The sequence below is a fragment of the Meriones unguiculatus genome, chromosome 5 (genome assembly GCF_030254825.1).
Source record: "Meriones unguiculatus strain TT.TT164.6M chromosome 5, Bangor_MerUng_6.1, whole genome shotgun sequence".
Taxonomy (NCBI): Eukaryota; Metazoa; Chordata; class Mammalia; order Rodentia; family Muridae; genus Meriones; species Meriones unguiculatus.
Genome location: NC_083353.1, coordinates 14,072,587 through 14,087,696, shown reverse-complemented (window position 1 = coordinate 14,087,696; position 15,110 = coordinate 14,072,587). Strand labels below are relative to the sequence as shown.

Sequence of the window (15,110 nt, the reverse complement as noted above, 5' to 3'; positions counted from 1 at the left end):
CTATTGTCAGCAGTACTAATCAATTCTCAGCCCCACTCCATTCTTGCCAAACATGATTTCAACTTCACCTACATTCTGTGAGGAGGTAGAATTAGTTCCCTTCTCAGGAGCTACACTTCAACATGTACTTGATGACAACAGGGAACACTTTCCATCTTATAATAGTCCCAGTCCTGTTCTCACATTTTAACCGCTAAGTCTCTCTGAGAATGTGCTCAAGCACTAAGAAAGGTAGGACACACTCACCCTTATTTTCCTTGTTGACATTCCCACTGGTAAGGTCGGCCAGCCAGTTTAAAGGTGATGTGTTGGCTGGACAGGCAGGCTTCACATTGCTGGCTGGCTTGGAGGCTACTTCCCCACCCACAGCTGCTGGCTCCAACACAGGGGAACTTTGCTGGAGCATGGTACCGAGGGCTGATTTTTCTCCAGTTAAAGACATCTGTAAGTGTAAAAGTAAAGTCAGGTGTAAGCTCAAGACTGACATTTGCCTTTTCTTAAACATTCTTCCATAACAGAAGTACAGAGCTAACACAGTTACATAATAGCCTCAGCTATCATGACTGTAATCATCTTCTGCTAATAATAACACAGAACAACAAGGACAAGACAGATTTTCATTTTTAGCTTTCAAGTATTACTAATGGAAACACAAGATATGGTAACAAATACTTTGGTGTTGTCCTCACCCACTAGCCAGGCTTGCGTATATCCCTACAGCCCCAAATACCAAGTGGTTTAAAATGACTGATCTGTGCCTATTTTCCCTGGGGACTCAGCAAGCATCCAGAGCAGGCACTCACAACATGCTTACAGAGTCAAAAAATGACGTAGGTAGTAAATGGAGGGGGTTCAGAAGTCACTCCGAGCTTTAAATATGATGAGCTGCTCTTCAAACAAGTAGGAAGAACCTACCACTGACGCTGGCACTCGGCTGCGATGAGCTTACACACAGCGGAAAGCCAACACAGCAATGTTCAGACTGCTGTGCTGGCCCTGGCTCCCTTTCTGTGCTGTGCTTCAGAGGCATGCAGCCACCGTTACTTTCTACCACTGTGTTCTTACCGGCTAGCCAGCTGAAGCATGTGCACGCCAGTGTGCGAGCCAAAGTGATCCTGCCAGAAAATGGCAGAAAAGAATTCCAGTTCACCTGGCACTAGGGAGGCAGGGGCAAGCATTCTGAGTGTGATGCCAGCCAGTTTACAGGCCCACTTTACAGACAGGACTAGGGAGACCTTGTCTTAAAACAAACCAAAAATTAAAGTTCAGTTCCGGTACCAAGCACCACAGCTTCTCTAAGCCCATCTGCCTTCCATTCTACAGCTTTAGAAAACGCACAACTGTTTGCTTCCCAAAAGACTACGGGTAAGGGTAGAAGGAGCCTCAGGAAGAGACATAATGGTAAGGACACCACCACCAAGAGGCAGGTGGGGATCAAGTATTGGGCACAGAAGGGATCATTTTCAACAATTCCTTGAACTCTTCTGATATTTTATTGGTAAAACACAGAAATTTAAAAATTTATACTGTTTTTGTGTTTAAGGAACAAAAATATAAAACATACTAAGAAGTCACAGATAAAGTCCACAAAGTAATATGAAGAGTTGAGAAGGGGATGCTGAATTGTAACAGACATGAACAAAGCCTCTCCCAAACTTTCCAATACAGCGTCAGAAATATATGGGTTAGTTGAGAAACAGACAAAAGCATAAGGACACTGAACCTAAGCATTAGCAGCAATACCTGTTTCAGGTCTTCCTTTAAGGCTGGCTTTGAGAAGAGCTTGAACTGCCTGTTGGAGCAGGGACAATTGGCCTTTATACCCCATTTTGCTCTGATAGAATGCACAATGTCTCCGACATCGTAGAGGGCTAAATCAGAGGACAGAAACAAGCACTGAAGACAAGTGCAATGCGTGCTCTCACCCAAGCGGAAGACTGACTTTCCCACAGGAAAGCTTTTCTCAGCAGCATAATGTCCTACCCCTTTTTGTCCCACCTTTCCCAGATGCACACTTTACTTCCTTCTACAAAGTTGTCCCTGAAAGCTTCAAAAGTGCAGGGACTAAATTTAACATGTTTCTTGAGTATTTTTAAGGACAATACTAAAAGTTATCAGGTAATTAGATTACACAAAGTACAAACAAACTAAAGCCCTTGTAAGTTAGCCAAGACATAGTGCAGGAAGGGCAGAGCGGTGCTTCCCAGGAAATACCTTTGCCAGGGATAATCTGTGTGGGCATCAGGTTCTCAGGCTCATGTATCTGGCTCTTCACACATCTTATCCAAGAGAAAGTCTTGTAGGCAGCACCTGCGAATAGCGGACTTGTGGGAACTGTTTGCCATGAACCTGGGACCCCAGTGCTTCAGAAATCATCAACCACAGACCAACAAAGGCTTAAGAGTCCAGTGTACCAGAGGCTGGAGGACTCTCAAGTCAGTTCTCACTCACCCTGCTGGCAGTTCTTCCTCTTCATCCGGTAGCAATCCACACACACTCCAAAGCCACACCGAGGGCACACCCAGTGCAGGTTGAAAATGGTTGTGTCACACACATCACACATTTCTCTAACTCCTTTGACAGCTCGCTTCCAAGCAACCTGCCCTGCAAAAACCAATAAACCATTTAGTCCTGAGATACAGAAGGTTTCTGAAACAAACACAGGCCGGGGTATGAGACCTCCCTGTGCCTAGAGTTCCCATTTGATCTCCTCAACCACAGATGCTGCTGCCCCATAAAGCTCTCCTGAATCCCTCAGCATGGCTAAGAATGCTGGGGCTTATTTGCACTGGACATCCTCAGACACTGTTCTCGGAGGAAGCAACACTGTGCCTTAAGCAGCACATACAGAGCTGGAACTCAGGTGCCAAGTATCCTACAATTCCAACCTCACAAATTCTTTTAGAATCTCAAGGCTGCATGGGCTATGCTTTCTCCAAGAGGAGAAAATGTATTCAAATTACACACCAACAATCAGCATCATTCATAGACTCCCTCAAAAAAAAAAAAAGAGAAAAATTCTCCTCAAGGGAAGAGCATATTACATTACTGTGGGGCACAATATATTTCTTTCACTTGTCAGTTAGAAACTTGGTTATATCAGGCCCAAAAATGACACTTGTTGGTACAAAGGACTCATCCACACTAACCAAATACCCAGCAGACTAAGAAACAACCCAGGATTCTAAAAAGCCAGATTTTCCATTCCAGGAGCCAAGCCAGATTGACTGGAAGAAGGGGTTTTAGGACCGCACACACCAACTGGAATTGGCCCCCAACCACCACCAAAGGGAGGAGTATCTGACAAGGTGGCCACATCAAGTATAAGAAAGCTTCCAGGGATGGGAACACGGTACAACGCTGGGTTGAATGGCAGAAGGCCCAATGTTGCTGAACAGAACATTCAAGTCACTGTCTGTCTTTATCACCACTGGTTCAAACCTGCTGCATTCTTGTTCTACAGAGACACATTTTTTTTTCCCATAAGGCAGTCTGTGGTGAATTAATTCTTTACCCTGAACATATCCCAAACGACATCCAGTTTACACTGACATACTCCAACCAGAGAAAGAACTACTACTGTACTGTAACAAAACAAGCCAGGCACAGTATCAAGAGGTCGAGACATTTTATGAGGTTTTATGAGCTTTGTCCTGGTTTGTTTGGTTAGACTGTTTTGTTAGAAACTACTTAGAGCTCCTAGCCACTATTTCCTAGACATTAAAGTCTATGGCAGACACCTGCTCTCACTATCAGGATTGGGGCTAAGGACTGATTAAGTTTCTTGGTAGGGTGATCTTTCATTATCACTCACGGCACTTCATTTCCTCCTCTAACGCAACCAGCTTGTTATTATCACATAAGAAAGACAAGCAAGATGATCACAAAGCCAAGAAAAGTCTACTACATGTAGGTATTTCTTCACGAGAGAATTCCTTAATTACACACTTAAGAAAACTCCCTATACTTTTTTTCTGCATGAAAAAACAAAAAACAAAAAAAAATAATAATAAAAAATAAAAAGCAAAAAAACAAACCAAAAAAACATCAGGTTTGATACATCAAGAAGGTAGCAACGAATTCATCTGAAAACAAGTGTCTATCTGTGCACTGTAGTCAGATGTAGACTGCCGTAACAGCAGTCATGTAAGAACGGTTAAAGGCCATCAGCACACATGGGAAATTTGCATCACTTCTACACAGAGGACAGAAAAGAAAGCTTAAGAGACCTCTGACTTCTGAACATGCACATACAAGCATAACTTTAACTCCAATAGCTCCAGAAGCTTAAAAACAATTATTTAACATTTGTTTTATATGCATTGGTGTGAGGGTATCAGATCCCCTGGAACTGTAGTTACAGTTGTGAGCTGCTATGTGGGTACTGGGAATTGAACTCAAGACCTCTATAAGAGTAGCCAGTGCTCTTAACTTCTGAGCCATCTCTCCAGCCCCCACCCCAGGAGCTCTTGCTCTACATGTCTGGATTCTATTGCTTAAATCTAAGAAATAGATCTAGAGAGATAGTTCATCCTAATTGGGTAAGAGTGCTCTCTGCTCTTGTAAAAGAGCTTAGGTTCAGTTCCCAGCACCACATGGAGGCTGACAACCATCGTTCAAGAGTTCCAGGGGAACTGATGTCTTCTTCTGGTGTCCATGAGCACCAGGCACGTATGCGGTGCCATTCAAGCATACTTGGTTATTCAAATTCCAAAATGATAGACACTAAAACAATGGAAAGATGTCACTGTTGTCTTTCAGTCCCTTGGGGAAGATAAAATGTCTGAAGAAAATATACGACAGGACACCCATGGTGCTTTTGGCTTGATATCTCATTTCTCCAGAGCATGCAGACAGGGAGAAAAGTGTATCCTTCCAGACACTCTACCTTGAGGTGACACAAAGTCATGGTCCCAGCACTCACCCATGTAGCTTACTAGGCTTCCTGTTAATGAAGGAGTGCTCCTCAAGAGTGGGTACAGTCTTATACTGAGCTAGCAGCTGTAGCTGTCCCTTCCCAGGTAATGGGAAGAACTGACTCCACTTGAGCTGGCTCTACTCTCACACCTGGGACCTAGCCCCTCAGACCAGGACTCAGGAGGCTTAGGATATGCTTATCCACCCTTCTCCTTTAAAAATGTACCGTAAATCAATAATCTTCTGTTGTAATCAACCTGAGGTATCATCCCCTTCTGCTGGGCCTACACATCTGGTGAGGCTGTGCAAAATGCCACTGATACCTCACACTGACCTTTCCAAATAAAAAGGAATGCTACTCTTTCCAACTGTGTCACAACCAACTCCACAGAAAGAACAGCTCAGAAGAAACCTGCTATAAAAGAATGGCAACCTCACTGTACCATCCACCTAGACTTCTGATGAAAAGAAAATTCATGCAACTGGGAATCAGGTGTCACAAAGAAACAACAATCAAGCTGGACTCCAACTTCCTACCCCCTAAAAGATGTTCTTACTGTGCGGCTCAATAGTTGACATAGCCTCCTTCTCAGAAATCACCATTTGACAGAAGTGGTCTCCAATGTTGGCCAAGATATACTTTGCTGTGTCCAGATCAGTTCCCACAACATTTTTGGTCAAAGGCAGCCACAAGCCAATCGCTTCACTGTCGTACTTGTTTGGTGTTAAGAAGCCTTCTACCCGCAACACACCGTGTTTATTGAACTGTAACCTAGAAGGGGGAAAACATACAAGATTGACATAAAACGTCAACGAGAGGCATCTATGTTACACACAAACCAAGTTATCATGTAGTCTCCAGAGACAATTCTCCACCTACTAGAATTAGAGCTTAACAGCAAAGACAGTGACAAGAAGTATACCAACAACCACTGAAAGGTGAGAGGTATCTGATTATATCTTCATTGAAGCACTGGAGCTAGGACCCTGCAGATTTGAGGCTATCTTCTGTCCACAGGTACCCTAGGGCCCATTACAGTGTGAGCTTCTAGAACCTTCGAAAGAAAATGTTAAGATGGAACTCAGGACCTAAGAAATAAACTAGCAGGCTGAACATGTTCTCAGAATGCACTCCTAACACTGGAATATCTGGATGGTTTGAGAAGCTATGGATTAGCTTTGAATATTTTTTAAACCTAATGTTTTACTCTTAAGAAGCTGACATAAAATTCAGTGACATGTGGTCTAAATGACCTGTACACTTAATTCAGGTAAGCAATATTTTCAACTTACATTTAAAATTATATTTTAAATTAGATTAAAAGACAAAGATAATAGGAAGAGACAAAAGCACCACTTGCTTATAATGAGAACTAGCTGAACATGAAAATATCTAAATACCCGAGAAACTGTAATATCTAACCTTCATTTATACTGAGAACATCATTCACTCATGTCTCAACAAAACAGGAAACAAAGTTGCTTCATTCTGGACAAAAGGAGTAAAATAAATCTGACTTTTTAGATAGTACAATAGAAACTTAAGTTTTTCTATAAAATTGCAAACATTAAACAAACAAAAACCCACCAGGTTTTCTCACCCTCAATTTGAAAAAGAAAAAAAGACGTAAAGAAAGAGTGATTCTTCATGAAGTGGGGTGTGAGGGCGTAATCAGGATATAGACACATTGAAAAGGTTAGTATAAATTCATGCGCTTGTACAATGAATAAATGGTAATGGGACAAGTGAGCTAATCCTACCAGGAGAGTGAGAGACAACAATCAGAAGCGAAGGGTGAAGGACTTGAAGACTTAAATCATAAAACGCTACCGAGCTCTTCCATCATCTGTACACCTAAGGCAACTGATCTGACACTTCTGCAATAAACTCATGCCATTCTAGTGAAATTCTACAAACTATTGCTAACTATCTGTGGGAGGGGAGCACTGTTAAAATCCTGGGTTAGGAAAGAAAACAAAACAGGAATTTTATTTCTTCTTGTCCACGTTTCACATCAGTTTATTATTGACTCACTGCTTCTGGCCGCTCTAGGGTTCAAGGCAAACAGTGAGCATGTCTCGTTATCTCACTGAAGGACCACCTGACAGGTGTACTTAATCCAATTTCAATAGGACTAGAACAAGACAGAGGTAGCACAGAAAGAGGAAAGTCATCACAGTACATAATGTGAACAAATCTGAATGAAAGAAAAAATGAAAACAAGAAATTACACACATGCCTCTCCATATGCCAAAGGAGCAGAGGCATGCCCGACCTCCCAATGGGCATGAACACCAGCGCACCTTCCTACAGGGCAGTTTGGCAGAACAGCCTTAACACACACCTGACCCGGCAATGGTACCGATAGACATCCCTTCAGAGATGTGGGCAAGCAGGTGACCACATGAGACTAACTGCTACTATAGTTCTAATGCATACAATATAGAAATTCCAAAGTATTTGTAGATGATAAGCATCATCAAGAGACTCCTTATATTCTCTCCTTATTTTCCTTATATTGAAGATTCAAAACAGTTTATGCAATACACCAACTAGGTGTGCCCAATTAGGTATGTCCAAATAAACTTTCTGACCAAACACTAAAAATGCATTGTAAAGAGAAGTTACCTGTGGAGATTTTCCTGAAACTTCCGCATTTTTCTATGACAATTATATGAAAAGTTTGTACTTTGGGGGCTGGAGCTGGGAACTTAGCTCAGTTGGTAGAGTGCTGTTTAGTATGTAGTGGATTCTATTCCCAGTACCACATAAGGCAAGCATGGTTGTGCATGCTTGTAAATCCTAGCACTCTGGAAATAGAGGCAGAAAGATCAGGAGTTCAAGGTCTTCCTTAGTTTGAGGCTAGTCTGGGATGTATGAAAAAAAGTGAAAAAGAATAAGATATAGAAAGAAAAGTCTAGATTGCCAAACACACAGTAAAAACAGTTTCTACATTCTGCATGTCCTGTTCATAGAAGAAAAAATCTGCAAATAGAGCCCAGATTATCTTAGTTTTTTCTCACAGATACCTCACCTCCTGAAGTGAAAAAAGCGACAGAACACAGGTGAGTCCTTCTGTTGCTCCTTGTCCTTGCGCAGGCTGTCCAGTCGACACTCCCGGCACTTGGACAGCTGTGCCATGATGTTGACGCAGGAGTCGTCCTGAACAAAGGGCTCTCCACTCTGTTGTAGCTTCTTGAGTTTATCTGGGTCTGTCAAAACTGACTTCCGGGCTGGGGCTAGCAAAGTAAGAAGAAGAAAATGAAACTTCAAGTTTCTGAATAGAACATCAACATTTGACTGAATTCTAACAAAACAAAACAAAACAAAAAGTCAACATTCCCAAAAAAAAAAAAAAAAAAAAAAAAGACACTTCTCCCCATTTTTGGTTCAGCTAAAATCGCTACAAAATAGCCCAAGAAAAGATGATTAAAGCAACAAGTAGCAAAGTTTTGCTCCCTAAAAACCCATTTGGCCACCTAAACCACCAAATTCAACAGTCAGTGTATCATCTCTTCACAATGCCAGATGATACAACCTGCTCTCTAAATTTAGAGGAAGACCACCTCTAAATCACACTCAGTGTAGTCACTGCAGGAGTGGGTTATGCTTGCCTCTATAAATGGCAGATCTGTTAACTTTCACACTCAAAAAGAAACTTAAAGGTGGTTTTTAAACACCCTTTCCAAAAGCTATTCAAAATAAAAACCCAATTTTCAAAGGTATCACTTAACTGTTGACATGCCTCACAGTTAATGCATGCACAACCTCCTTTTAGTAGCCCTGGCTAAAACCAAGACTCTTAACTCAGGTTCTGTTTTAAGTGGTAAGTGGCACGAGAATTATCACTGAAATGTTAATATGCTTTCTAGAGGGAAAGAGAGAAAAGGAAGAACTGTCACAGCAAAGAGACTCAATTAATGGGTCCACCCAAACAATGCACGAGGGAGTTCATTCATAGCCCAAGACCCTGTATCTCACAGCAAAGAGTATCTTCCAGAAAAGACCCCTTGCCTACAGGTCCAAAGGTAAATGGGGTGGGTGGGTTCTTACACAAACCAAAACAGACTATAAAATGCTAAGCAACACTGTCAGCCCTAGCCCCACTGAACATTTGTATTAAGAGTAAAAGAGAGGGTAAAAAGACGGAAACATAGTAGCACGGTGACATAGTTAATTGCCCATGATACTGAAAGGCACTGTCCATTGAGAGATGGACCAGGCTTCTACATATTATAGGTAGGTGAAGTCCAAAGGTTATTTTACACAATCTGGCTTAAAAGATGCTTAATAAGGAAAACAATCTCTCAGGTCACAGCCAAGAGAGAAAAGTGCCAAGCCCATTTCTGAGGTGCCAAACTCAACAGAAAGACAGGTACATGATTCTAGGTGGCATTTGCTTTTATAGCCCCTAAATGGAAAAAGGACACAGAATCCTTTTCCAGGGTCCTTCTGTATCTACAGGCAACTGTAGTGGGCACAACCCAGAGATCCCAGTGGGCTGCCGACCCCACACTAAGTGGCAACACGTGCTAGTCCAGATAAGGGGCAGCTGCACAGTGCATCCAGATAAAGCTGGGCTCCACCGCTCACCGAGGTACCTCTCATGTTTACTAAACAAGGATTTTCACTGCCTCTTCACAGAAACTAAAATGCCTTGCTTCAAAAATTAGCTGAGGACTGATGACTCAAAAAGAATAAATAGAACACATACATGGTTATGAATATTCACTGTCTCTTGGGAGTTACATAACTCCTAAGAAACAGTATAAATTTCATGTAATTAATTTTCTACAAACTGCATTATTAAACCTGAACCTCAAGAATGACAAAGTTGCGTAGAAGAATCCCTAGCCAAAAGTATCTCTACTCTACAACACCAAAGAGAGCCACAAGTGCATGGAACCACTCTGCCTTCTGCTGTCAGAAGCCTGCCATGACACTAGTGTGGGTTTGCTCGTCTGTGCACTCACGTGCACCACAGCACACTTTATAGAGCTCGAAGGACTACGAAGCAATCATTCTCTCCTTCCACCATGTGGCTTCTGGGAACTGAACTCAGGTCATCAGTCTTGGCAGCAGACAATCTTTACCAGCTGAGCCACCTTACTGACGTATGGTTTTGTTTTTCTGAATAGGGTTGTTTGTTTCAAGGTTCTAAAAAGCTTTATAAATCATGCCGACTTTTTATACAGCATCAATTCAGGTGTATAAAGGTTGCCTTCATGCTCTGGACCTTCTAACATGCTGAGGCCCTTTTAATACTCTAACAGAGCAGTAACACTTCTGACTACCGCCCTCCTTAGAAAGGACCAGCAGCACAAGGTAAGTCTTACCCAAACTGCTTAAGACCAGAAGTGCTGTCAACCGGCTGGCCTGGGGCTTGGACTACTGCATATACTAACTGAGATGCCTTGTGGGTGGAACCCAAGACCAAACACAACTCATTTCTGTTTCTTGGTGTGCCAGTACTGTTATAACTCTATCACCTGAGGTCATGAGTGGGATTTTCTACTTGTGGTATCTTATTGGTGGCTCAAACAGTTCTGATTTTAAAATATTTATGAACTTTTGAATTAGGAACGTTCAACTTGTAAGTATGAGCCACAGTGTACCATCTTCTCCGCACTAAGAACACTTAGTGCGAAAACTGAGTATATCAAGACCTACCCTTAACAACTGTGCTCAGTGTTTCCACCCATCTGAGACAGAACACACTAACACACACAAACACTACCTCGGTCTGTGTGCAGGTCCTACCTCTCCCACCCTAATCTGGATGCTACAAAAGACAGTAATAGTCCGAAGACAAAAGTAATCACTTTAGATTTTGCTTCAGAAAAATATTTTTCTTACAACCAAAAATTAGGAACCATCTGACCTATTTTAAGTCACAGGGTAAATGCATGTATGGGGTCTTTGCAGCATTAAAACTTTAACAGAATCGTATACTAATCCACAGGGTGAAAAAATTCATTTGTACAACATGGCTCCTTGAAACTTGTTTCTACAGTCATTCTTATATTTTTATCATGGGGAAGAAATAGATCATTTACCAATTAAGATTCTGAAACACTTACGAGTTTGGGTTTTATTACTGCTTCTTGTACAACAGCTCTCATTAGCTACTTTCACTGAAGTTTCCTTTAAATTCTGTGACTGGCAACCTAAATTTGAAGGTTCGACCTTCTTTTCTGCACAACTATTAAGGCTACTGACACCTGCTTTCACTTCTGGCTTATCTGAAAGATCATCAGATGTGGAAGCTGCATGTTCTAGATGTTTCTGCAGTTCAGGAGTAGTGGCAATGTCCAGTTCTGCCTTAGAAGAAGTCTTTGCAGGCAAGCATTCCTGTGGAAGGCCAGTGACTGGCTGTGGAGCAGATTCCAGTCTGTTCTCCTGATCAGGGTGTGTTTTAGGCTGGACACAGCCACCTTTGGGCTCACTCAGAATTTTCAAGTCTCCAGCTCCAACCTGAGAAGATTTTGAAGAAAGCAATCCTGCTTTGCAGACATCTGGTTTTGTTCTTAGTGCGTCGGGTTTTGTGTTTAGAGAGGAAGAAAGTTCTTCTGGTAAACTCTGCTTATGACATCTGAAAAACACAGTAGGGAAAAGTAGCTTCCTGGTCTCTCTCATCTCTAATCATCCGAAAACAATTCAGTTTTGTGTTATGACAACCAGCATGAAAGAAAAAAAGAAAACTGTTACAACAGGAAATTCTGAGGTTTCTGTGAGCTGGAGTTGAGAACAGTCCATCCCTGGCTCTGAAAAACTACCTTTCACACTCAGAAAAATACAAATCTAAATGCTCCCTGTTTGCTCGTTACTTCTTACAGCATAATGAACCTTAGTTTTCCCTCAGAACAAATACCACGTGGAACCAGAAAATATATACAGCAGTTAAGAAACGCAGTAGTTTTTAACGTGTCAAATTTGAAGTATACAGACACAAGGCCAATTGCTTAAGCTCTTCTTTTTCTATTTCAGAAAATCCTGTGCTAAAGACACTTACATAACAAAACAGAAATTTTATTTAAATTTGAAAGAGAAAACTAGTATTCTTGCTTACCAAAACTGAAAACTCAAATCTCACAGCAGGCAGATGTATCAAAATCTTTGATGTATGTATCAGCAATACTAGAAATCCCTTCTAATATGATGCATAAATTTACCCCTAAAAACCACTAGCAGCATGAAACTTGTTCTGTTATGAACAGCAAGCCACCAGGAGTGTGGCCACAAGCTGATTACTTGCTTCCATGGGGAAATTATTCGCCATATTCCCTACTTCTATTTTAAAATATTATTTTTATTCTTTGAAATTTCCATACATTTATACAAGGTATTATTTTTATTAATTTATCCATTTTATGTGTTTTGCCTGAATGTATGTATGTGTAGCACCTGTGTTCCCGGTGCCCTTGTCGGCCAGCGAGCCTTGGATCCCCTGGAACTGAAGTTATGGATGCTTCTGGACCACCAAGTGGGAATCGAGCCCAGATCTTCAAGAGCAGCGCTTGTTCTCTCAGCCGCTGTGCCATCTCTCCTGGCCCTCCCACTCCTTCCTCTGTCCTAGGGAATGCACACTAGCGTTTTTTACTCAGCCACAACGCTTTATTTCTACACTACTTCTTATCTGCTGTTCTCATCCAGGATTTCATCCTGCACAAGCATTTCTCACTTAAACTTTTCAATTAGAAATCTTTGTTTGGAGATCACTAAATTCCTACTGTGCCACCCTCCGAGCACACGCATGCCTGTGAGCGTATGTGGATTTGTGTGGGTGTACGCTTTTGTACATGCCAACACTGCTGCATTGGACAGCTATGTCACTACTCCCTAAGCTCCATTCCAGGCTGCCACCTACTTTCTTCCTAGTGAACCAATGTGCTCTGCCATTCTCCCACATTTCTTGGAGTTTTCTTCCTAATTGACTTTTCTACATTAAAGTCTCTCTGACTCGTATCTTCAAGTCTGAATCAGCTGCATATACAAGCCAGCAATCCCTTGCAAGAGAGAGCCTTCCCTCTAACTACTACAAATTTCTAAACTTCAAATTGTTTTCTTCACCTGTGAACTGACAAGCATGGCTACTGAGTCCATGTACCTATTCTTCGACTCTTCTCTAAAGCCACATTTTGACCAATAACCAGGGTTCAATGCATATTAGGCTAAACCTCACTGTAACCAGGCCACCCTCTCCTTCACAACCTCACTGACCTACATACAACCTCCCTTTTCCTCTAGAGAGTAGACACCTATTTTAACAAACCCTATGCATGTTCTGGATGCCTCCAATATTTCCACCTCTGAAGGCCTCCACCAATATCTCCTAAGGAGCGTCTGTGAAAACCAGGGATGAAACAATGAACTGTGAATAAAATGACTTACTTCTATGACTAAATACCTTGAACAAAGCACTACTCACCCTTGAGGAAGTTTTGCTCCAATGTTAGGTGGAGAATTGGCTGCCTGGGGAGTATTTTGCTGTCTTGGGTCCTTGCTAGACGGAGTTGCTGCAGTACAGCCAAGCAGGATCTCCTTAAACACTGTTGTGGGAACAGACTGTACAGGACACATACTGGGAGAGGCCTAAAAGAATCCAAACCAACAGACATTAAATACAAAGTCCCTAGTAGGAAATTATAATGTTAATGAAATTAAAGGTAACGTCCTTAAATACTAAGCAAGCACAACACCACTGCCATATAAAGACCAGCAGAATAAACAACTGATAAATCAAACTCCAAAAACTCTTATCTGACAGCTGTAAATAAATCACTCCATTTTTTCCACAAAATTTAAGTGATCCTATAATATTATAAGCTGATCTTTTCCAGAACTCTGTTACTGAGTAAGGAAGAGATGTAACAATTGCTTTATTAATGCAATGGATAGAGGTGAACTTTTTGAAGTGACAGCTGCGATGGTAGCTGCTTCACATGCAATCATCTGGACATGACTTGAGTGCCCACCACGCACTTACTGCGTAGATTGGCAGGAGACCAGACCGTATAGGACTCTTGTAGGCAATGGAACCTACTGGGTACCACGATAAGCCTTGGCAATGCAATAAAGATTGAGGCACGATTCTCGTTCTTATGTGGCTCATCAACTCACAAAGGTCACCCCAAGCTGGAAAAAATATTAAGTCATGACTGGCCTATGGGAAAAAGCTGGGATATCTTCCCCCTTCCCTTTCCACATAATTTCACCTTAGTAAAAACTAAAATATTGGATCCACATATTTATATTAGCTACAGAAATAAAATTTCCTACCATGAGAAAAAAAAAAAAAACATAAAAACTCCAGACAACTTTTATATGGCTGACTTTGTAGTTAGCCTACCTATTTTTGCTAGACTCTTCAGTAGTCCTATGCTTTCTCTGATATGTCACTACCATTACCAAATCCAAATCTAAAGAGTCATCTAATAACCTCCAAACTATGAAAAAGAACTTTTTAAAACTCAACAATTGCCAACATATTAAATGCTGTTTACTCATGAATCATTTTCTCATTTACACTGGCAGCCTTGAAAAGATTATCTAGCACAAAATAAAAATAGCGGAAAATAAGAAAATTTTAATTATCAAAGTTCTGGCATTATTTCAAATAATTTTTACGTAGCAAACTATCTTATTATTTCTGACATTATTTTGTCAACTCAAGTTTGGTTAAACTTTGTGTACCTGTTGGTCTTGTTCTGGTTGTCTGGGCAGGGGAGTTGACTACACTCTTGGGACACTTTATGTCTTGGGGCTTGTCTCCTAAAAAAACTGAGTTTATTTCTAAAAGGTATTTTAACTCTACTTTAATAGTTATCTGACGATCACTCATTGAATTAGCAGTCTCCCAAAGCTGATTGCCACTTCATTACAACTGCTAATTCGAATTCACTTTTCTCAAGCATCTCTTCCATCTTCCACCTCCCTTTCTTTGGATATGCTAAAACCAACATGCTTCAAAACTTAGATTGTAAACTGTATATTTTTATTCTGTGAAATATCAATCAATCTGCTTGTCATGAAACTCCCCATCTTCCTCATTTCCCACATACAATCAATGAATGAATGAATCAATCAAGCCTCCATCTTCAAAGCATCCATAAAATCTTTCCATTTCTGTGATACCACTACCACGTTTCCCCCAGACTAGTATGACTTCCCTCCATTCTTGCTAATCCTAATC

At 41.3% G+C, this 15,110-nt stretch overlaps 1 protein-coding gene across 3 annotated transcripts in view; it reads right to left on the bottom strand.

The window, feature by feature from the left end:
- Positions 1-15,110, bottom strand: part of Kdm3a (lysine demethylase 3A) — a 41,591-nt gene that overhangs the window by 9,009 nt on the left and 17,472 nt on the right. For all 3 annotated transcript variants that reach the window (XM_021660866.2, XM_021660867.2, XM_060383552.1), the window contains 8 exons: positions 13,347-13,510; positions 10,999-11,510; positions 7,953-8,157; positions 5,475-5,689; positions 2,452-2,604; positions 2,215-2,310; positions 1,744-1,871; positions 247-442 (listed from right to left, as the gene is read on the bottom strand). In XM_021660866.2, coding sequence (XP_021516541.1) covers positions 247-442; positions 1,744-1,871; positions 2,215-2,310; positions 2,452-2,604; positions 5,475-5,689; positions 7,953-8,157; positions 10,999-11,510; positions 13,347-13,510 — 1,669 coding nt within the window. The remainder of the gene's footprint in view (positions 1-246; positions 443-1,743; positions 1,872-2,214; positions 2,311-2,451; positions 2,605-5,474; positions 5,690-7,952; positions 8,158-10,998; positions 11,511-13,346; positions 13,511-15,110) is intronic.